This window comes from Eurosta solidaginis, chromosome 1, assembly GCF_040869045.1.
Source record: "Eurosta solidaginis isolate ZX-2024a chromosome 1, ASM4086904v1, whole genome shotgun sequence".
Classification (NCBI taxonomy): Eukaryota; Metazoa; Arthropoda; class Insecta; order Diptera; family Tephritidae; genus Eurosta; species Eurosta solidaginis.
The window spans coordinates 25,076,833-25,101,064 of NC_090319.1; the positions used below are offsets into that span (position 1 = coordinate 25,076,833).

At 44.8% G+C, this 24,232-nt stretch overlaps 1 protein-coding gene across 1 annotated transcript in view; it reads left to right on the plus strand.

Annotated features, from left to right (window-relative positions):
• The window catches only part of LOC137250429 (uncharacterized), a 101,357-nt gene extending 77,360 nt beyond the window's left edge, over positions 1-23,997 (plus strand). The window contains exons 4-6 of the mRNA XM_067783226.1: positions 19,953-20,035; positions 20,100-20,219; positions 23,727-23,997. Coding sequence (XP_067639327.1) covers positions 19,953-20,035; positions 20,100-20,219; positions 23,727-23,902 — 379 coding nt within the window. The 3' untranslated portion in view covers positions 23,903-23,997. The remainder of the gene's footprint in view (positions 1-19,952; positions 20,036-20,099; positions 20,220-23,726) is intronic.
• The last annotated feature ends 235 nt before the right edge of the window (positions 23,998-24,232 follow it).

Below are 24,232 nucleotides of genomic sequence, written 5' to 3' on the forward strand. Positions count from 1 at the left end.
AAAAAGCCACGAAATGACCCCGACGCTATCGCGGACGGATCCCGAAAACCATCCACAAACGCCCCGGAAGTGTTTCCAAAAGTTCCCGAAGTAGTCCCAAAAAAACCCGAAATGACAACGACACGATTCTAGACTTATCCAGATAACCACACAGAAATGATGCCTGAAGGGTACCAAATTGATCCCGAAATAGTCCCGAAAAAGTTCCGAAATTACCCTGACGGGCTCCCGGACGGATCTCAGAAACCATCCAGAAAATATCCAGGAAGGGTCCCTAAATTATCCCGACTAACTCCAGAAAAAGCTCCGAAAATGAAAAAGTCTTGAAATGACCCCTAAAGGGTTCCCAAATTATCACGAAATAGTCCCGAAAAAGTTCCGAAATTACCCCGATGGGTTCCCGTACAGATCCCGAAAACTAACCAGAAATGATGCCGGAAAGGTCCTCAAATGATCTCCCAATAGTTCCGAAAAGACCCTGACGGGATCCCGAACGGATCCCGACAACTATCCAGAAATGATACCGAAAGGGCCCGCAAATGATCCCGTATTAGTCGAGAAAAAGTCCCGAAATGACCCCGACGGGATGCCGGACGAATCCCAAAAACCATCCAGAAATGATGCCGGAAGGGACCCCAAAAAATCCCGAAAAAGTTCCGAAATTACCCCGAAGGGGTCCCGGACGGATACCGAAAGCCATCCAGAAATAATGCCGAAAGGGACCCCAAATGATCCCGAAAAAGTCCTGAAATGATCGCGACCAGTAACGATGCCGCAAGGGTTCCCAAATAATCTCGTATTAGTAGAGAAAAAGTCCCGAAATGACCAAGACGGGATCCCCGACGGATACCGAAATCCATCTAGAAATGATGCTGGAAGGGACCCCAAATGATCCCGTATTACTCGAGAAAAAGTCCCGAAATGACCGCGACGGTGTCTCGTACGAACCCCGAAAACTATGCACAAATGATCCCGAAATAGTCCCGAAATGACCCCGTCGAGATCCCCGACGGATTCCGGAAACTATGCAGAAATGATGCCGGAAAAGTCTTCAAATGATCCCCTAATTGTCCCGAAACTACCCTGACGGGATCCCGGACGGATACCGAAATCCATCCAGAAATGATGCCGAAAGGGTCCCCAAATGATCCCGTATAAGTCGAGAAAAGTCCCGAAATTACCCCGAATCTATCTCGGACGAACCCCGGAAACTATGCAGAAATGATACCGAAATAGTCCCGAAATGACCCCGTCGAGATCCCGAAAACCATCCAGAAATGATGGCGGAAGGGATCCAAAATGACCCCAAAAAAGTCTCGTAATGATCCCGGAAACCATCAAGAATTTGTCTCTCAAAGGTACGCAAATGATCCCGAAAATACCCCGACTGGATGCCGAACAGATACCGAAACCCATCCAGAAATGTTGCCGGAAAGGTCCCTAAATGATCACGAAATAGTCCCGAAATGATCCCGGAATAGTCCCGAAAAACCCGAAATGGCGACGACACAATTCTAGACTTATCCAGAGAACCACACAGAAATGATCCGTGAAGGGTACCAAAATGATCCCGAAATAGTACCGGAAAAGTTCCGAAATGACCCTGACGGGCTCCCGGACGGATCTCAAAAACCATCCAGAAAATATCCAGGAAAGGTTCCTAAATTATCCTGACATACTTCAGAAAAAGTTCCGAAATGACCCCGAGGGGATCCACGACGGATCGCGAAAACCAAACAGAAATGATCCCCGAAGGGTCCCAAAACTATCTCGAAAAAGTAACAAAAATATCTCGAAATGACTCCTTCGGCATCACGGTCGTATCCAAAAATGACCTCGGAAGGGTCCCCAAATGATCCCAAAATTGTCCCGAAATGACCCTGATGGACCCGGCAAACCATCAAGAAATGATGCCGGAAGGGTCCCCAAATGATCCCGAAATAATACAGAAAAAGTCATGAAATGACCCCTAAAGGGTTCCCAAATGATCCCGAAATAGTTCCGAAAAGGTTCCGAAATTACCCCGATGGGTTCCCGTACAGATCCCGAAAACTATCCAGAAATGATGCCGGAAAGGTCCTCAAATAATCTTCCTAATAATCCCGAAATGACCCTGACGGGATCCCGGACGGATTCCGAAAACAATCCAGAAATGATGCCGAAAGGGTCCCCAAATGATCCGAAATAATCACGAAATGACCCCGACGGGATCCAGAAAACTATCCAGAAATGATGCCGGAAAGGTCCCCAGATGATCGCCTAATAGTCCCGAAATGACCCTGATGGGATCCCGGACGGATCCCTAAAACCATCCAGAAATGATGCCCTGAAATTACCCCGACGGTATCCCGAAAACCATCCAGAAATGATGCCGGAAGGAACCCCAAAAAGTCCCGAAATGACCTCGAAGGGATCCCGGACGGATACCGAAAGCCATTCAGAAATGATGCCGGTAGGTACTCCAAATGATCCCGAAAAAGTCCTGAAATGACCCCGACGGGATCCCGGACGGATACCGAAAACCATCCAGATAGGATGCCGGAAAGGTCCCCAAATGATCCCGTAATAGTCCCGAAATTACCCTAACGGGATCTCGGACGGATCACGAAAACCATCCAAAAATGATGCCGGAAGGGAACCCAAATGATCCCAAAAAAGTCCCAAAATGACACCGGACGGATCCCGAAAACCATCCAGAAATGATGCCTGTACGTACCCCAAATGATACCAAAAAATTCCCAAAATAAACCCGACGAGATCCCGGACGAATCCCGAAAACCATCCAGAAATGATGCCGGAAGGGACCCCAAATGATCCCGAAAAAGTCCTGAAATGATCGCGACGGGATCCCGGACGGATACCGAAACCCATCCAGAAATGTTGCCGGAAAGGTCCCTAAATAATCGGAAATAGTCCCGAAATGATCCCGGAATAGTCCCGAAAATATCCCAAAATAACCCCGTCGGGATCCTGGACAGATCCCGAAAACCATCCAAACATGATCCCGGAAGGGTCTCCATATGACCCCAACGGGATTACAAATAAGGCGGAGCTAATTGTAGAACCATTTTAATAAGGTAGCAGGCGTGTTGGAGCCAATGAAGAGTTACAAAGAAACATACAGGTAAAGCTAATAAAAGCGTGCTAATAAAAACAATTGATGGAGGGCGGATGGCGGGAGGAGAAGTACCGCTGCTCGTTTTTCCAAAATTGTTTAGATCTCGATCTGTATGTGCCAGATATCAAAAACTATTGATTTAGGAGAAAATTTATATTAAGTTATAACAATTTATAGATTTTACACCAGAGGAGGAGAAAGGGAGGGGGGGAGGGGGGAAGCGGAGGGTGTCACTGCTCACTTTGTAAGCCCTCGACTTATTTGACCCATTGAGTTTGTAATATTGGTGAAGGTCAGTATACGTTAAGTTATACCGTGTAAAAATTATTAAAAAGTAATTATTCGAAGGGGTCGTGGGACCTCCGCCCCCTTACCATGTTCGAAAAAAATTTCGCCAGTAGAGTATTGTCTGTGTTCCAAATTTCATCAAAATCCGTGAAGCCGTTCTGGCGTGATTCAGTCACATATACGAAAAAATACAATAATTGAATTATTACTGTTCCTAGGGGGCGAGGACCTCCCCCCTTTTCAAAAAAATATAGCTAGTAGATCCTTCTAGACTATTGGCTATACGTGTGCCAAATTGCATCCAAATCCGTTCAGCCGTTCTTGCGTGATTGAGTCACAAAGACAAACGTCTGGAGAAACATACAAACATAAAAACGTCCAAACTTTCCCATTTATAATATACTAGCCTTTACCCGCGGCCCCGTCCGCAAGGAGAAAATGAAATATGTGGGCTATTCACGTTAGCCTGCTTATAAAGTTATCTGTTTAAAATTTTTTTTCTGTCTAATGCATTTTATTTTTGTAATTGAGTAAAAAAAAGAACTTTATGAGCTGATAACCTGATAGGATCCCAAAATGATAACGAAATTATCCAGAAAAAGCCACGAAATGACCCCGACGCTATCGCGGACGGATCCCGAAAACCATCCAGAAACGCCCCGGAAGTGTTTCCAAAAGTTCCCGAAGTAGTCCCAAAAAAACCCGAAATGACAACGACACGATTCTAGACTTATCCAGATAACCACACAGAAATGATGCCTGAAGGGTACCAAATTGATCCCGAAATAGTCCCGAAAAAGTTCCGAAATTACTCTGACGGGCTCCCGGACGGATCTCAGAAACCATCCAGAAAATATCCAGGAAGGGTCCCTAAATTATCCCGACTAACTCCAGAAAAAGTTCCGAAAATGAAAAAGTCTTGAAATGACCCCTAAAGGGTTCCCAAATTATCACGAAATAGTCCCGAAAAAGTTCCGAAATTACCCCGATGGGTTCCCGTACAGATCCCGAAAACTAACCAGAAATGATGCCGGAAAGGTCCTCAAATGATCTCCCAATAGTTCCGAAAAGACCCTGACGGGATCCCGAACGGATCCCGACAACTATCCAGAAATGATACCGAAAGGGCCCGCAAATGATCCCGTATTAGTCGAGAAAAAGTCCCGAAATGACCCCGACGGGATGCCGGACGAATCCCAAAAACCATACAGAAATGATTTTGGAAGGGACCCCAATGATCCCGAAAAAGTCCCGCAATTATTCCGACGGGAATCTGAACGGATACCGAAAACCATCCAGAAGTGATGCCGGAACGGTCCTCAAATGCTCACCTAATAGTCCCAAAATGACCCTTAGGGCATCCCGGACAAATCCCGAAATCCATCCAGAAATGATCTTGGGAAGGTCCCAAAATGATCCCGAAATAGTCTCGGAAAAGTCCAGAAATTACCCTGACGGGTTCCCGGACGAATCCTGAAAGCCATCCTTAAATGATCCCGAAAAAGCCCCGAAATGACCCTGACGGGATCCCGAAAGGATTCCAAAAACTATCCAGAAATGATGCCGGAAAGGTCCTCAAATGATCCCCTAATAGTTCCGAAATGACCGTGACGGGATCCCGAACGGATCCCGACAACTGCCGAAAGGGTCCGCAAATGATCCCGTATTAGTCGAGAAAAAGTCCCGAAATGACCCCGACGGGATCCCGGACGAATCCCAAAAACCATCCAGAAATGATGCCGGTAGGTATCCCAAATGATCCCGAAATAATCCCGAAATGACCTCGTCGGCATCCCGGATGGATACCGAAAATTATCCAGAAATGATGCCGGAAAGGTCCACAAATGATCCCCTAATAGTCCCGAAATTACCCTGATGGGATCCCGGACGGATCCCGAAAACCATCCAGAAATGATGCCGGAAGAGCCCCCAAATGATCCCGAAAAAGTCCCCAAATGACCCCGACGATATCCCGGACGGATCCCGAAAACCATCCAGAAACGATGCCGGAAGAGCCCCCAAATGATCCCGAAAAAGTCCCCAAATGACCCCGACATACTCCAGAAAAGGTTCCGAAATGGCTCCGAGGGAATCAACGACGGATCGCGAAAACCATACAGAAATGATTCCAGAAGGATCCCAAAATGATCCCGAAATAGTCCGGAAATGACCCAGATGGGATCCCGCACAGATCCAGAAATGATCCCGGAAGGGTCCAAAAACTATCCCGGAAAAGTAACAAAAAATCCCGAAATGGCTCCTACGGCATCCCGGACGGATCCAGAAATGATCTCGCAAGGGTCCCCAAATGATCCCAAAATGGTCCCGAAATGACCCTGATGGATCCGGCAAACCATCAAGAAATTATGCCGGAAGGGTCCCCAAATGATCCCGAAATAAAACAGAAAAAGTCACGAAACGACCCCTAGAGGATCCCCAAATGATCCCGTATTAGCCCAAAAAAGTCCCAAAATGACCCTGACGGGATCCCGAAAGGATTCCGAAAACAATACAGAAATGATGCCGGAAAGGTCCTCAAATGATCCCCTAATAGTCCCGAAATGACCGTGACGGGATCCCGACAACTATCCAGAAATGATGCCGAAATGGTCCGCAAATGATCCCGTATTAGTCGAAAAAAAGTCCCGAAAGGACCACGACGGGATCCCGGACGAATCCCAAAAACCATCCAGAAATGATGCCGGTAGGTATCCCAAATGATCCCGAAATGACCTCGTCGGCATCCCGGACGGATCCCGAAAATTATCCAGAAATGATGCCGGAAAGGTTCCCAAATGATCCCCTAATAGTCCCGAAATTACCCTAATGGGATCCCGGACGGATCCCGAAAACCATCCAGAAATGATGCCGAAAAGGTTCCCAAATGATCCCGTATTAGTCGCGAAAAAGTCCCGAAATGACACCGACGGGATCCCGGACGGATCCCGAAAACCATCCAGAAATGATGCCGGATGAGCCCCAAAATGATCCCGAAAAAGTCCCCAAATGACCCCGACGAGATCCCGGACGGATCCCGAAAACCATCCAGAAATGATGCCGGAAGAGCCCCCAAATGATCCCGAAAAAGTCCCCAAATGACCCCGACGATATCCCGGACGGATCCCGAAAACCCTCCAGAAATGATGCCGGAAGAGCCCTCAAATGATCCCGAAAAAGTCCCCATATGACCCCGACGAGATCCCGCACGGATCCCGAAAACCATCCAGAAATGATGCCGGAAGGGTCCCCAAATGATCGCGAAATAGTCTCGAAATGATTCCGGAATAGTCCCGAAAATGTTCCAAAATAACCCCGACGAGATCCCGGACGGATCCCGTAAACTATACAGAAATGATCCCGGAAGGGTCCCAAAATGATCCCGAAATAGTCCCGAAAAAGTCCCGAAATTACCCCGGCGTAATCCCGGACCGATCTCGAAAACCATCCAGAAATGATCCCGGAAGGGTCTCGATATGACCCTTACGGGATTACAAATAAGGTGAAGCTAATTATAAAACCATGTTAATAAGGCAGCAGGCGCATTGCAGCGAATAAAAATTTAGATAGAAACATATAGGTAAAGCTAACAAAAGCGTGCTAATAAAAACAATTGATGGAGGGCGGATGGCGGGAGTAGAGGAGAGGACCACTGATCGTTCCTCCAAAATTGTCTAGATCTCGTTCTGTATGTACCAGATACCAAAAACTATTGATTTAGGAGAAAATTTAGATTGAGTTATAACAATTTATGGATTTTACACCAGAGGGGGAGATAAAGGGGGGCGGGCGGAGGGTGTCACTGCTTACTTTGTAAGCCCTCGACTTATTTGACCCCTTGAGTCTGTGATATTTGTGAAGGCCAGTATACGTAAAGTTGTAATGTGTAAAAATTATGAAAAATAATTTCTCGAAGGGTCGTGGGACCCCCACCCCTCTTTCCATGTTCGAAAAAAATTTCGCTAGTAGACTACTGTCTGTGTCCCAAATTTCATCAAAATCCGTGTAGCCATTCTGGCGTGATTCAGTCGCAAAGACGAAAAAATATAATAATTAAATTATAACTGTTCCTAGGGGGCGGGGACCACGCCTCTTTTGAAAAATATATAGCTAGTAGATCCTTCTAGACTATTGGCTATATGTGTGCAAAATTTCATTCAAATCGGTCCAGCCGTTCTTGCGTTATTGAGTCACAAAGACAAACGTCTGGACAAACATCCAAACATCCAAACATCCAAACATCCAAACATCTAAACATCCAAACATCCAAACATCCAAACATCTTAACATCCAAACTTTCCCATTTATGATATATATTAGATACTAGCCTTTACGCGCGGCCCCGTCCGCAAGGATAAATTTAAATATATGGGCTATTCGCGTTAGCCCGATTATTATCTGTTTAAAATTTTGTTTTCCGTCTAACGCATTTTATTTTTGTAATTGAGTAAAAAAAAGAACTAAATGAGCTGATAACCTGATAGGATCCCAACTGATCCCGAAATTATCCAGAAAAAGCTATGAAGTTACCCCCACGCTATCGCGGACGGATCCCGAAAACCATCCAGAAATGCCCCGAAAGGGTCTCCAAAAGTTCCCCGAATAGTCCCAAAAAAACCCGAAATGACAGCGACACGATTCTAGACGTATCCAGGGAACCACACAGAAATGATCCCTGAAGGTGTTCCAAAATGATCCCGAAAAGGTTCCGAAATGGCCCTGACGGGCTCCCGGGCGGATCTCAAAACCCATCCAGAAAATATTCAGGAAGGGTCCCTAAATTATCCCGACATACTCCAGAAAAAGTTCCGAAATGGCTCCCAGGGGATCCACGACGGATCGCGAAAACCATACAGAAATGATTCCGGAAGGATCCCAAAATGGTCCCGAAATAGTCCGGAAATGACCCAGATGGGATCCCGCACAGATCCAGAAATGATCCCGGAAGGGTGCAAAAACTATCCCGGAAAAGTAACAAAAAATCCGGAAATGGCTCCTACGGCATCCCGGACGGATCCAGAAATGATCTCGATAGTTCCCCAAATGTTCCCAAAATGGTCCCGAAATGACCCTGATGGAACCGTCAAACCATCAAGAAATTATGCCGAAAGGGTCCCAAAATGATCCCGAAATAATACAGAAAAAGTCACGAAACGACCCCTACAGGATCCCCAAATGATCCCGTATTAGCCCCGAAAAGGTCCCGAAATAACCCCGACGGGATCCCGGACAAATCCCGAAAACCATCCAGAAATGATGCCGGAAGAAATCCCAAATGGTTCCGAAAAAGTCCCGCATTGATTCCGACGGGATCCCGAACGGATACCGAAAATCATCCAGAAGTGATGCCAGAAAGGTCCTCAAATGATCACCTAATAGTCCCGAAATTACCCTTAAGGGGTCATGGACGGATCCCATAAACCATCCAGAAATGATCCCGATATAGTCCCGAAAAAGTCCCGAAATGACCCTGACGGGATCTCGAACGCACCACTAAATGACCCCGACCGGATCCTGAAAGCCATCTCTAAATTATCCCGAAAAAGTCCCGAAATGACCCTGACTGGACCCCGAAAGGATCCCGAAAACTTTCCAGAAATGATGCCGGAAAGGTCCTCAAATGATCTCCTAATAGTTCCGAAAAGATCCTGACGGGATCCCGAACGGATCCCGACAACTATCTAGAAATGATGTCGAAAGGGCCCGCAAATGATCCCGTATTAGTCGAGAAAAAGTCCCGAAATGACCCCGACGGGATGCCGAACGAATCCCAAAAACCATACAGAAATGATGGCGGAAGGGACACCAAATGATCCCGAAAAAGTCCCGCAATTACTCCGACGGGATCCTGAACGGATACCGAAAACCATCCAGAAGTGATGCCGGAAAGGTCCTCAAATGATCACTTAATAGTCCCAAAATGACCCTGACGGCATCCCGGACGAATCCTGAAAACCAATCTTAAATGATGCCGAAAAAGTCCCGAAATGACCCTGATGGGACACGGAAAGGATCCCGAAAACTAACCAGAAATGATGCCGGAAAGGTCCTCAAATGATCTCCCAATAGTTCCGAAAAGACCCTGACGGGATCCCGAACAGATCCCGACAACTATCCAGAAATTATACCGAAAGGGCCCGCAAATGATCCCGTATTAGTCGAGAAAAAGTCCCGAAATGACCCCGACGGGATGCCGGACGAATCCCAAAAACCATACAGAAATGATGTCGGAAGGGACCCCAATGATCCCGAAAAAGTCCCGCAATTATTCCGACGGGATCCTGAACTGATACCGAAAACCATCCAGAAGTGATGCCGGAAAGGTCCTCAAATGCAAACCTAATAGCCCCAAAATTACCCTGACGGCATCCCGGACAAATCCCGAAATCCATCCAGAAATGATCTTGGGAAGGTCCCAAAATGATCCCGAAATAGTCTCGGAAAAGTCCAGAAATTACCCTGACGGGTTCCCGGACGAATCCTGAAAGACATCCTTAAATGATCCCGAAAAAACCCCGAAATGACCCTGACGGGATCCCGAAAGGATTCCGAAACCTATCCAGAAATGATGCCGGAAAGGTTCTCAAATGACCCCCTAATAGTCCCGAAATGACCGTGACGGGATCCCGAACGGATCCCGGCAACTATCCAGAAATGATGCCGAAAGGGTCCGCAAATGATCCCGTATTAGTCGAGAAAAAGTCCCGAAATAACCCCGACGGGATCCCGGACGAATCCCAAAAACCATCCAGAAATGATGCCGGTAGGTATCCCAAATGATCCCGAAATAATCCCGAAACGACCTCGTCGGCATCCCGGACGGATACCGAAAATTATCCAGAAATGATGCCGGAAAGGTCCACAAATGAGCCCTAATATATCCGAAATTACCCTGATCGGATCCCGGAAGGATCCCGAAAACCATCCAGAAATGATGCCGAAGGGGTTCCCAAATGATCCCGTAGTAGGCGCGAAAAAGTCCTGAAATGACCCCGACGGCATCCCGGACGGATCCCGAAAACCATCCAGAAATGATGCCGGAAGAGCCCCAAATGATCCCGAAAAGGTCCCCAAATGACCCCGACGAGATGCCGGACGGATACCGAAAACCATCCAGAAATGATGCCGGTAGGTATCCCAAATGATCCCGAAATAGTCCCGAAATGACCTGTCCGGATCCCGGACGGATCCCGAAAACTATCCAGAAATGATGTCGAAAGGGTCCCCAAATGATCCCGCATTAGTCGAGAAAAAGTCCCGAAATGACCCCGACGGGATCCCGGACGGATCCCGAAAACCATACAGAAATGATGCCGGAAGAGCCCCCAAATGATCCCGAAAAAGTCCCCAAATGACCCCGACATACTCCACAAAAAGTTCCGAAATTGCTCCGAGGGAATCAACGACGGATCGCGAAAACCATACAGAAATGATTCCGGAAGGATCCCAAAATGATCCCGAAATAGTCGGGAAATGACCCAGATGGGATTCCGCACAGATCCAGAAATGATCCCGGAAGGATCCCCAAATGATCCCAAAATGGTCCCGAAATGACCCTGATGGATCCGCAAACCATCAAGAAATTATGCCGGAAGGCTCCCCAAATGATCCCGAAATAAAACAGAAAAAGTCACGAAACGACCCCTAGGGGATCCCCAAATGATCCCGTATTAGCCCCGAAATAGTCCCAAAATGACCGTAACAGGATCCTGAAAGGATTCCGAAAACAATCCAGAAATGATGCCGGAAAGGTCCTCAAATGATCCCCTAATAGTCCCGAAATGACCGTGACGGGATCCCGACAACTATCCAGAAATGATGCCGAAAGGGTCCGCAAATTATCCCGTATTAGTCGAGAAAAAGTCCCGAAATGACCACGACGGGATCCCGGACGAATCCCAAAAACCATCCAGAAATGATGCCGGTAGGTATCCCAAAAGATCCCGAAATAGTCCCGAAATGACCTCGTCGGCATCCCGGACGGATCCCGAAAATTATCCAGAAATGATGCCGGAAAGGTTACCAAATGATCCCCTAATAGTACCGAAATTACCCTGATGGGATCCCGGACGGATCCCGAAAACCATCCAGAAATGATGCCGAAAGGGTTCCAAAATGATCCCGTATTAGTCGCGAAAAAGTCCCGAAATGACACCGACGGGATCCCGGACGGATCCCGAAAACCATCCAGAAATGATGCCGAATGATCCCGTATTAGTCGCGAAAAAGTCCCGAAATGACCCCGACGGAATGCCGGACGAATCCCGAGGACCATCCAGAAATGATGTCTAAAGGGACCCAAAATAACCCCGAAAAAGTCCCGTAATGATCCCGGAAACCATCAAGAATTTATCTCTCGAAGGTACGCAAATGATCCCGAAAGTACCCCGACGGGATCTCGGACGGATCCCGAAAACCATCCAGAAATGATGCCGGAAGGGTCCCCAAATGATCGCGAAATAGTCCCGAAATGATTCCGGAATAGTCCCGAAAATGTCCCAAAATAACCCCGACGGGATCCCGGACGGATCCCGAAAACTATACAGAAATGATCCCGGAATGGTCCCAAAATGATCCCGAAATAGTCCTGAAAAAGTCCCGAAATTACCCCGGCGTAATCCCGGACCGATCCCGAAAACCATCCAGAAATGATCCCGGAAGGGTCTCGATATGACCCTTAGGGGATTACAAATAAGGTGAAGCTAATTATAAAACCATGTTAATAAGGCAGCAGGCGCATTGGAGCGAATAAAAAGTTACATAGAAACATACAGGTAAAGCTAATAAAAGCGTGCTAATAAAAACAATTGATGGAGGGCGGATGGCGGGAGTAGAGGAGAGGACCACTGATCGTTCTTCCAAAATTGTCTAGATCTCGTTCTGTATGTACCAGATACCAAAAACTATTGATTTAGAAGAAAATTTATATTGAGTTATAACAATTTATAGATTTTACACCAGAGGGGGTGATAAAGGGGGGCGGGCGGAGGGTGTCACTGCTTACTTTGTAAGCCCTCGACTTATTTGACCCCTTGAGTCTGTGATATTGGTGAAGGCCAGTATACGTAAAGTTATAATGTGTAAAAATTATTGAAAAATTATTTCTCGAAGGGGTCGTGGGACCCCCACCCCTCTTTCCATGTTCGAAAAAAATTTCGCTAGTAGACCACTGTCTGTGTCCCAAATTTCATCAAAATCCGTGTAGCCATTCTGGCGTGATTCAGTCGCAAAGACGAAAAAATATAATAATTAAATTATAACTGTTCCTAGGGGGCGGAGACCACGCCCCTTTTGAAAAATATATAGCTAGTAGATCCTTCTAGACTATTGGCTATATGTGTGCAAAATTTCATCCAAATCGGTCCAGCCGTTCTTGCGTTATTGAGTCACAAAGACAAACATCTGGACAAACATCCAAACATCCAAACATCTTAACATCCAAACTTTTCCATTTATAATATATATTAGACTAGCCTTTACCCGCGGCCTCGTCCGCAAGGAAAATTTTTAATAAATGGGCTATTCGCGTTAGCCTGCTTATTATCTGTTTAAAATTTTGTTTTCTGTCTAATGCATTTTATTTTTGTAATTGAGTAAAAAAAAAGAACTAAATGAGCTGATAACCTGATAGGATCCCAAATGATCCCGAAATTATCCAGAAAAAGCTACGAAATGACCCCAACGCTATCGCGGACGCATCCCGAAAACCATCCAGAAATGCCGCGAAAGGGTCTCCAAAAGTTCCCCGAATAGTCCCAAAAAACCCGAAATAAGAGCGACACGATTCTAGACGTATCCAGAGAACCACACAGAAATGATCCCTGAAGGTTTTCCAAAATGATCCCGAAAAGGTTCCGAAATGACCCTGACAGGCTCCCGGGCGGATCTCAAAAACCATCCAGAAAATATCCAGGAAGGGTCCCTAAATTATCCCGACTAACTCCAGAAAAAGTTCCGAAATGGCTCCGAGGGGATCCACGATGGATCGCGAAAACCATACAGAAATGATTCCGGAAGGATTCCAAAATGATCCCAAAATAGTCCGGAATTGACCCAGAAGGGATCCCGCACAGATCCAGAAATGATCCCGGAAGGGTGCAAAAACTATCCCGGAAAAGTAACAAAAAATCCCGAAATGGCTCCTACGGCATCCCGGACGGATCCAGAAATGATCTCGGAAGGGTCCCCAAATGATCCCAAAATGGTCCCGAAATGACCCTGATGGATCCGGCAAACCATCAAGAAATTATGCCGAAAGGGTCCCAAAATGATCCCGAAATAATACAGAAAAAGTCACGAAACGACCCCTAGAGGATCCCCAAATGATCCCGACGGGATCCCGGACAAATCCCGAAAACCATCCAGAAATGATGCCGGAAGGAATCCCAAATGATTCCGTAAAAGTCCCGCATTGATTCCGACGGGATCCCGAACGGATACCCCGAAATGACCCTTAAGGGGTCATGGACGGATCCCATAAACCATCCAGAAATGATCCCGATATAGTCCCGAAGAAGTCCCGAAATGACCCTGACGGGATCTCGAACGCACCCCTAAATGACCCTGACGGGATCCCGGACAGATCCCGAAATCCATCCAGAAATGATCTTGGGAGGGACCCCAAATGATCCCGAAAAAGTCCCGCAATGATTCCGAGGGGATCCTGATCGGATACCGAAAACCATCCAGAAGTGATGCCGGAAAGGTCCTCAAATGATCACCTAATAGTCCCGAAATGACCCTTAAGGGGTCATGGACGGATCCCATAAACCATCCAGAAATTATCCCGATATAGTCCCGAAGAAGTCCCGAAATGACCCTGACGGGATCTCGAACGCACCCCTAAATGACCCTGACGGGATCCCGGACAGATCCCGAAATCCATCCAGAAATGATCTTGGGAGGGACCCCAAATGATCCCGAAAAAGTCCCGCAATGATTCCGAGGGGATCCTGATCGGATACCGAAAACCATCCAGAAGTGATGCCGGAAAGGTCCTCAAATGATCACCTAATGCCAAAATGACACTGACGGCATCCCGGACTGATCCCAAAATCCATCCAGAAATGATCTTGGGGAGGTCCCAAAATTATCCCGAAATAGTCTCGGCAAAGTTCAGAAATTACCCTGACGGGTTCCCGGACGAATCCTGAAAGCCATCTCTAAATGATCCCGAAAAAGTCCCGAAATGACCTTGACTGAACCCCGAAAGGATCCCGAAAACTATCCAGAAATGATGCCGGAAATGTCCTCAAATGATCACCTAATAGTTCCGAAAAGACCCTGACGGGATCCCGAACGGATACCGGAAATCATCCAGAAGTGATGCCGGAAAGGTCCTAAAATGATCACCTAATAGTCCCGAAATGACCCTTAAGGGGTCATGGACGGATCCCATAAACCATCCAGAAATTATCCCGATATAGTCCCGAAGAAGTCCCGAAATGACCCTGACGGGATCTCGAACGCACCCCTAAATGACCCTGACGGGATCCCGGACAGATCCCGAAATCCATCCAGAAATGATCTTGGGAGGGACCCCAAATGATCCCGAAAAAGTCCCGCAATGATTCCGAGGGGATCCTGATCGGATACCGAAAACCATCCAGAAGTGATGCCGGAAAGGTCCTCAAATGATCACCTAATGCCAAAATGACACTAACGGCATCCCGGACTGATCCCAAAATCCATCCAGAAATGATCTTGGGGAGGTCCCAAAATTATCCCGAAATAGTCTCGGCAAAGTTCAGAAATTACCCTGACGGGTTCCCGGACGAATCCTGAAAGCCATCTCTAAATGATCCCGAAAAAGTCCCGAAATGACCTTGACTGAACCCCGAAAGGATCCCGAAAACTATCCAGAAATGATGCCGGAAATGTCCTCAAATGATCACCTAATAGTTCCGAAAAGACCCTGACGGGATCCCGAACGGATCCCGACAACTATCTAGAAATGATGCCGAAAGGGCCCGCAAATGATCCCGTATTAGTCGAGAAAAAGTCCCGAAATGAACCCGACGGGATGCCGGACGAATCCCAAAAACCATCCAGAAATCATGCCGGAAGGGACACCAAATGATCCCGAAAAAGTCCCGCAATAATTCCGACGGGATCCTGAGCGGATACCGAAAACCATCCAGAAGTGATGCCGAAAAGGTCCTCAAATGATCACCTAATAGTCTCAAAATGACCCTGTCGGCATACCGGACAGATCCCGAAATCCATCCAGAAATTATCTTGGGAGGGTCCCAAAATTATCCCGAAATAGTCTGGGAAAAGTCCAGAAATTACCCTGACGGATCCCGGACGAATCCTGAAAACCAATCTTAAATGATGCCGAAAAAGTCCCGAAATGACCCTGATGGGACCCGGAAAGGATCCCGAAAACTAACCAGAAATGATGCCGGAAAGGTCCTCAAATGATCTCCCAATAGTTCCGAAAAGACCCTGACGGGATCCCGAACGGATCCCGACAACTATCCAGAAATGATACCGAAAGGGCCCGCAAATTATCCCGTATTAGTCGAGAAAAAGTCCCGAAATGACCCCGACGGGATGCCGGACGAATCCCAAAAACCATCCAGAAATGATGTCGGAAGGGACCCCAATGATCCCGAAAAAGTCCCGCAATTATTCCGACGGGAATCTGAACGGATACCGAAAACCATCCAGAAGTGATGCCGGAACGGTCCTCAAATGCTCACCTAATAGTCCCAAAATGACCCTGAGGGCATCCCGGACAAATCCCGAAATCCATCCAGAAATGATCTTGGGAAGGTCCCACAATGATCCCGAAATAGTCTCGGAAAAGTCCAGAAATTACCCTGACGGGTTCCTGGACGAATCCTGAACGCCATCCCTAAATGATCCCGAAAAAGCCCCGAAATGACCCTGATGGGATCCCGAAAGGATTCCAAAAACTATCCAGAAATGATGCCGGAAAGGTCCTCAAATGATCCCCTAATAGTTCCGAAATGACCGTGACGGGATCCCGAACGGATCCCGACAACTATCCAGAAATTTTGCCGAAAGGGTCCACAAATGATCCCGTATTAGTCGAGAAAAAGTCCCGAAATTACCCCGACGGGATCCCGGACGAATCGCAAAAACCATCCAGAAATGATGCCGGTAGGTATCCCAAATGATCCCGAAATAATCCCGAAATGACCTCGTCGGCATCCCGGACGGATACCGAAAATTATCCAGAAATGATGCCGGAAAGGTCCACAAATGATCCCCTAATAGTCCCGAAATTACCCTGATGGGATCCCGGACGGATCCCGAAAACCATCCAGAAATGATGCCGGAAGAGCCCCCAAATGATCCCGAAAAGTCCCCAAATGACCCCGACGAGATCCCGCACGGATCCCGAAAACCATCCAGAAATGATGCCGGAAGAGCCCCAAATGATCCCGAAAAAGTCCCCAAATGACCCCGACATACTCCAGAAAAGGTTCCGAAATGGCTCCGAGGGAATCAACGACGGATCGCGAAAACCATACAGAAATGATTCCGGAAGGATCCCAAAATGATCCCGAAATAGTCCGGAAATGACCCAGATGGGATCCCGTACAGATCCAGAAATGATCCCGGAAGGGTCCAAAAACTATCCCGGAAAAGTAACAAAAAATCCCGAAATGGCTCCTACGGCATCCCGGACGGATCCAGAAATGATCTCGGAAGGGTCCCCAAATGATCCCAAAATGGTCCCGAAATGACGCTGATGGATCCGGCAAACCATCAAGAAATTATGCCGGAAGGGTCCCCAAATGATCCCGAAATAAAACAGAAAAAGTCACGAAACGACCCCTAGAGGATCCCCAAATGATCCCGTATTAGCCCCGAAAAAGTCCCAAAATTACCCTGACGGGATCCCGAAAGGATTCCGAAAACAATACAGAAATGATGCCGGAAAGGTCCTCAAATGATCCCCTAATAGTCCCGAAATGACCGTGACGGGATCCCGACAACTATCCAGAAATGATGCCGAAAGGGTCCGCAAATGATCCCGTATTAGTCGAAAAAAAGTCCCGAAAGGACCACGACGGGATCCCGGACGAATCCCAAAAACCATCCAGAAATGATGCCGGTAGGTATCCCAAATGATCCCGAAATAGTCCCGAGATGACCTCGTCGGCATCCCGGACGGATCCCGAAAATTATCCAGAAATGATGCCGGAAAGGTACCCAAATGATTCCCTAATAGTCCCGAAATTACCATAGTGGGATCCCGGACGGATCCCGAAAACCATCCAGAAATGATGCCGAAAGGGTTCCCAAATGATCCCGTATTAGTCGCGAAAAAGTCCCGAAATGACCCCGACGGGATCCCGGACGGATCCCGAAAACCATCCAGAAATGATGCCGAAAGGGTTCCCAAATGATCTCGTATTAGTCGCGAAAAAGTCCCGAAATGACCCCGACGGGATCCCGGACGGATCCCGAAAACCATCCAGAAATGATACGGGATGAGCCCCAAAATGATCCCGAAAAAGTCCCCAAATGACCCCGACGAGATCCCGGACGGATCCCGAAAACCATCCAGAAATGATGCCGGAAGAGCTCCCAAATGATCCCGAAAAAGTCCCCAAATGATCCCGACGATATCCCGGACGGATCCCGAAAACCATCCAGAAATGATGCCGGAAGAGCCCCCAAATGATCCCGAAAAAGTCCCCATATGACCCCGACGAGATCCCGCACGGATCCCGAAAACCATCCAGAAATGATGCCGGAAGAGTCCCCAAATGATCGCGAAATAGTCCCGAAATGATTCCGCAATAGTCCCGAAAATGTTCCAAAACAACCCCGACGGGATCCCGGATGGATCCCGTAAACTATACAGAAATGATCTCGGAAGGGTCCCAAAATGATCCCGAAATAGTCCCGAAAAAGTCCCGAAATTACCCCGGCGTAATCCCGGACCGATCCCGAAAACCATCCAGAAATGATCCCGGAAGGGTCTCGATATGACCCTTACGGGATTACAAAAAAGGTGAAGCTAATTATAAAACCATGTCAATAAGGCAGCAGGCGCAATGGAGCGAATAAAAAGTTAGATAGAAACATACAGGTAAAGCTAATAAAAGCGTGCTAATAAAAACAATTGATGGAGGGCGGATGGCGGGAGTAGAGGAGAGGACCACTGATCGTTCCTCCAAAATTGTCTAGATCTCGTTCTGTATGTACCAGATACCAAAAACTATTGATTTAGGAGAAAATTTAGATTGAGTTATAACAATTTATGGATTTTACACCAGAGGAGGAGATAAAGGGGGGGGGGGGGGGCGGGCGGAGGGTGTCACTGCTTACTTTGTAAGCCCTCGACTTATTTGACCCCTTGAGTCTGTGATAGTGGTGAAGGCCAGTATACGTAAAGTTATAATGTGTAAAAATTATGAAAAATAATTTCTCGAAGGGGTCGTGGGACCCCCACCCCTCTTTCCACGTTCGAAAAAAATTTCGCTAGTAGACTACTGTCTGTGTCCCAAATTTCATCAAAATCCGTGTAGCCATTCTGCCGTGATTCAGTCGCAAAGACGAAAAAATATAATAATTAAATTATAACTGTTCCTAGGGGGCGGGGACCACGCCCCTTTTGGAAAATATATAGCTAGTAGATCCTTCTAGACTATTGGCTATATGTGTACAAAATTTCATCCAAATCGGTCCAGCCGTTCTTGCGTTATTGAGTCACAAAGACAAACGTCTGGACAAACATCCAAACATCCAAACATCCAAACATCCAAACATCTTAACATCCAAACTTTCCCATTTATAATATATATATTAGATATTAGATTAGATATATTAGATTAGATTAGATTAGATTAGATTAGATTAGATATTAGATTAGATAGATTAGAATTAGATTTTTCCAGAGCAATTAAATTCTGCAGCTAGTATAATTTTCACCAGCAACGTATTAAAGAAATCGCACGATAGAGGGTCACCCTGTCTGAAACCTCGTTTAGTTTCGAACGATTCGAATAGGGTTTTCCCAATTCTGACTGAGCTGATGGTGTTGCTCAACGTCAGTTTTGCGGGCAAACCAAAAAACATTTTTCCCAGGCGCAAGAAAACCTCACTACGTCACTGATCGTCCGAGGTCTTGTTTTTTAATCTGGTTATTGATATTCTGATTTCGTCGTAGTTGGGTGGAGGAACATAAGTTCATCGATTGCGGGCTCAAAGTTGGGCGATAGGTACATCGCTGTCTCCATTTGGAAGGTCAGAGAAGTGTTCCCTGCACAATCTAAGTGTTCTCTGAACATCGGTTAAAAGGTAACCGTTTTCATTCTGACAGTATTTTACCCCGGACTAAGAACTTTTCGTCTGTCGTCGAATTTGTTTGCTAAAATTTGCAGGCGCCATTCGTGGTGACTAACAGCTCATGCTCCTCGCACTCATGCCTTTCTGCCTATGCTTTTTTCCTCCTGCAAAGGCGTCTCACTTCCTCTTTAAACTCTCAGTAGCGTTCACATACTCTTCTTGTTGTTTACTTTGAAAATATAAACAGCAGCTTAACACATTTTTTCACAATTACTAGCGAAACCACAATTTCTAGCATCGGAGCACTTAAATTCCCTTCGAATTGTGAAGGACAATTTCGAATTACATATAGCGAAACAGGTATGTTATTATAATCATATCTTTCTAAGAAATTTAAACTATACATTTTATTTATATTTTGCAGCTAATCCCGGAACTGAAGAGATTGATTGGAGAAATCTTAGGTACAAAGTTCTAACTCTTGATTTACAGAAACTTATCATCTATGCCTGCCAGAATTTTCCATCGGGTTCAGAGCACGCTGGTTAGTAAGTTTTGATTTGAATAAGCATTTCGATTTTTGTGTGTGTCCGAACGCCGCCAGACCAGGTTCTTATTAAGCATGTTCGTCACCGAAAGCGAATGGTCTGCAAGATCATTTGAGCGATATAAATACAAATAGAAGCGGTTTTCTTATTGGTGGAAAATCAGTTGTACAATTCTTATTTTACTAAAACTTATTTCCGCCGACTTATTCTCATTATCTATGCCATAAAGGCAGTAAAGAAAATATACGAGCACACGCTAATACGACTCTCTCACATACAGGACATGTATTTTAAAATGTATCGCAATGTATAGTTGATCTGGCCGATCCGTGAGGACGTCAAATAGGATGAATGAGCCCGCCGTTTTTTACTAATTATTTTTATTTTTATAAGTTTTTTTCTAAAGTTACATATTTCTTTCTTCTTTTAAATAAATTTTTTTTACCAATATTCTTTACTAATTTTAATGAAATCAAGGCTTCTTTCTACTTTGTTACATTTTCACAAATTTTATGAATTTTTTTGTTCTTGTTACTAATTACTTGTTTTTATTTTTTATACTCATTTGAAAAAATTACTTAGTTTTATACTCAGCTGTACTTGTACGCAGAGTATTATAACTTTGATTGGATAACGGCTGGTTGTACAGGTATAAAGGAACCGACATAGATATAGACTTCCGTATACTCGTACCAAAATCATCAGTGTCGAAAAAAATGTGTCCGTCCGTCCGCCCGTCGATGCGTTAACACGATAACTTGAGTAAATATTGAGATATCTTCACCAAATTTGGTACACGAGCATATCTGGACCCAGAATAGATTGGTATTGAAAATGTGCGACATCGGATGATAACCACGCCCACTTTTTATATATATAACATTTTGGAAAACACAAAAATCCTGATTATTTCGTAAATAATACACCTAGAATGTTGGAACTTGACGTGTGAAAATTTTAAAAACTTTTTTAAAATGGGCGTGGTACCGCCCACTTGTGATAAAATCAATTTTACAAATATTATTAATCATAAATCAAAAATCGTGAAACCTATCGTAACAAAATTCGGCAGAGAGGTTGCCTTTACTATAAGGAATGCTTTGAAGAAGAATTAACGAAATCGGTAAGGGATCACGCCCACTTTCATATACAAGATTTTTAAAAGGGTCGTGAACTAATAAAATAAGCCATATCGTTGCAAAAAATAGCTTTATATGAATAGCATTTCATTTCCCAAGTTTCGGGAGCCATAACTCGAAGAAGAATTAGTTCAGAATAGAACCATGTGTACATATATATTATTGTGCAGCCTAGTAACAATATTAAGAACACAAAACAAACAACAACAGCATTTCAAGTGTACAGCTGGGTATGTATTGTTTGGTTTCACCCGAACTTAGACTTCCTTACTTGTGTTTACTAATTATTTCCAAAAAAGTTCTTTGTTTATTTATTTTACTACTTCTAAATAAAAAAGTTATTTTTCGAATTTTTTTTATCAAATATCTGTACTCGTTTTAATTAAATCAAGTTTTTATCAAAACCTTTTCTATTTTTCTTTTTATTAACAAGTTTTATAAGTTCTTAAATTTTTTTACTCCTTTATGGCTACTTATTTTTATCAAATACATTTTTAATAATTTATCAAACTACTTGTGCTTTTCATCATATTGTGGTGAACTAAATAAAGTAAACAGAAATCAGCTGTTTAGTGCAAGAATCGTGAAATGGAAAAAACGTAAGAAAAAAACATAAGTAAATATTGTTCATTACTTTTTGTAACAAATATTTTAAAATCATAATTTTTCAAGGAAATCAAAAGTGGAACGTGCTACGCATGAGCAATTGGAGCGATATGTCTCATTTTATGCTGCTAACCCCGAAATGGGAATAGGAAAAAATAATCCGCTGGATTTTTGGGGGTTATTTCGGCATGGCTTTAGGGACTCCCTCGGGTCATTTGGGGGTCATTCCTGGATCATATTGGGGACTCACTCGGGGTCATTTAGGGGTCGTTCCGGGATGTTTATGGGGACTCCCTCGGTATATTTCCGGGGAGGTTTTGGCGACTCCGTCGGGTTCATTTGCGGGTCGTTCCGGGATCTTTTTGGGGACTCTCTCGGGGTCATTTGGGGCACATTTTGGGATGGTTTTGGGGACTTCTTCGGGGTAATTTAGGGTACCTTCCGGGATGGTTATGAAGACTCCCTTGGGGTGATTTGGGAGATATTCCGCGATGGTTTTGGGGACTCCCTCGGGGTCTTTTAGGGGTCGTTCTGGGATTTTTTTGGGGACTTCCTCGGGGTCATTTGGGGGACATTCTGAGATGATTTTTGGGATTCCATCGGCGTCCCTTGGGGTAATATGGAGGACCTTCCGGAATGGTTATGGGGACTGCCTCGGGTTAATTTGGTGGACATTGGGGACTCCCCAAAACCATCCCGGAAGAACCCTAATTACCCCGAGAGAGTCTCCGAAAAGATCCCGGAACGACCCCCAAATGACCCAGGGAGGACCCCGAGAGAGTTTCAAAAACAACCCAGAAATTACCCCCAAAATCCAATTAAGGAGGATCTTCGCACAATAATACCAAAAGTAATAAATCTTCTTCCATTTTCTCTCGATCGCACAATAAGAGAATTCTAGTTTAAATTTATCCGTATAAATTAAATTATCAAGAGCGTTTGACTTATTGACAATTTGTCAGCGAAAAAGCTTTTTATTTTTTACATAAAATAGCAATTATTTACTTGATAAATTGTCAAACTTGACAAATAAGCAATATGGTGAATTTTTCCAAGTGCACAGAATAGGGCTTTTAATTTATTTTGTGGAAGCCTTCGGCAGCATAGGAGAGAAGAGAAAAGTAGCGCCAATACTATTACAATAAGTTTCAATTGGCAATTTTTCCGAGAAAGGAACAGAACAAAAATTCTCAAAAGTTGTAGAAAAATTTGGTTCCCAATTTGATTCTCTGCATTGCTCATTCATCATGTTTGTGATGGGTTTGGGAATTCTAATTAAAAATCCCAAATTAACGTTAGCCTTGTTCTCATATCTAACACGTTAGCTCTAAAAAGAAACTCAAACAACAATTGGTAGGCAAGTTTTTAATATGAGATTTTCACCAACTCTCAAATTAACATTAAGCAAAAGACAGCTGTAGTGTTGGGCTTCGTGTATTATGTATTTGCAATATGTTTAAGCTATTTTTTCTACAAAATATTGGAATGCAGAAAAAACAAAGACACTGAACATCGTAATAATTTCGTTAACAAACCAAATTCCAAAAGGGATGTGGGTAAATCATTCCCACACTTATCTTCAACATAGTCTTTGAACCAAAAGTCTACATAATGGATAAAAGTTCAACAATCCATTTCTTCCTTTAATAAAATTTGAAAAATGCTGCACAAATGGACGAACGTAGTCACAATTTTACATGCCATTCAAAAACCACATATAAACATATTTATAACATTATTTTCTCTTCCAAAATTTAGAACTCGTTTGGGTTTATACACGACATATCAATCCATGGCGTAATATTGAACTACGGTACATACAGGCTTTAACGGAGAAAGGGATTAACGTAGAGGGACTCCATCGTATCTATCACGGGGAGTGCGGAAATTATGAAATCCAACGAGCTGCAGGAGCTGTGTATATTATAATCTAGTTTTCATTTGTAATTGTCAGAAACTTTATTATAAAACTGAAAATGTTTGAAACTGATTACAAAATAGAGAATTATGAAATATTTTACATTTGTAATTTGTTTGTTCGGTAATTCTATTGACACTTTACGATATGGCTAGACAGCGCATTGCATAGGGTGGTAATAAGCATAGAGAAATCCCTGGAATATAAGGAGTGTGCTCTAGGAGTCTTCTTGTACATTGCCGGGGCTTTCAATAATGTTGCAAAATTGGCGATTATGGATGGTCTTAATTACATTAAAGTACAGCCTGCCTCAATCAGATGGATCGGCTGCATGTTAAATTGCAGA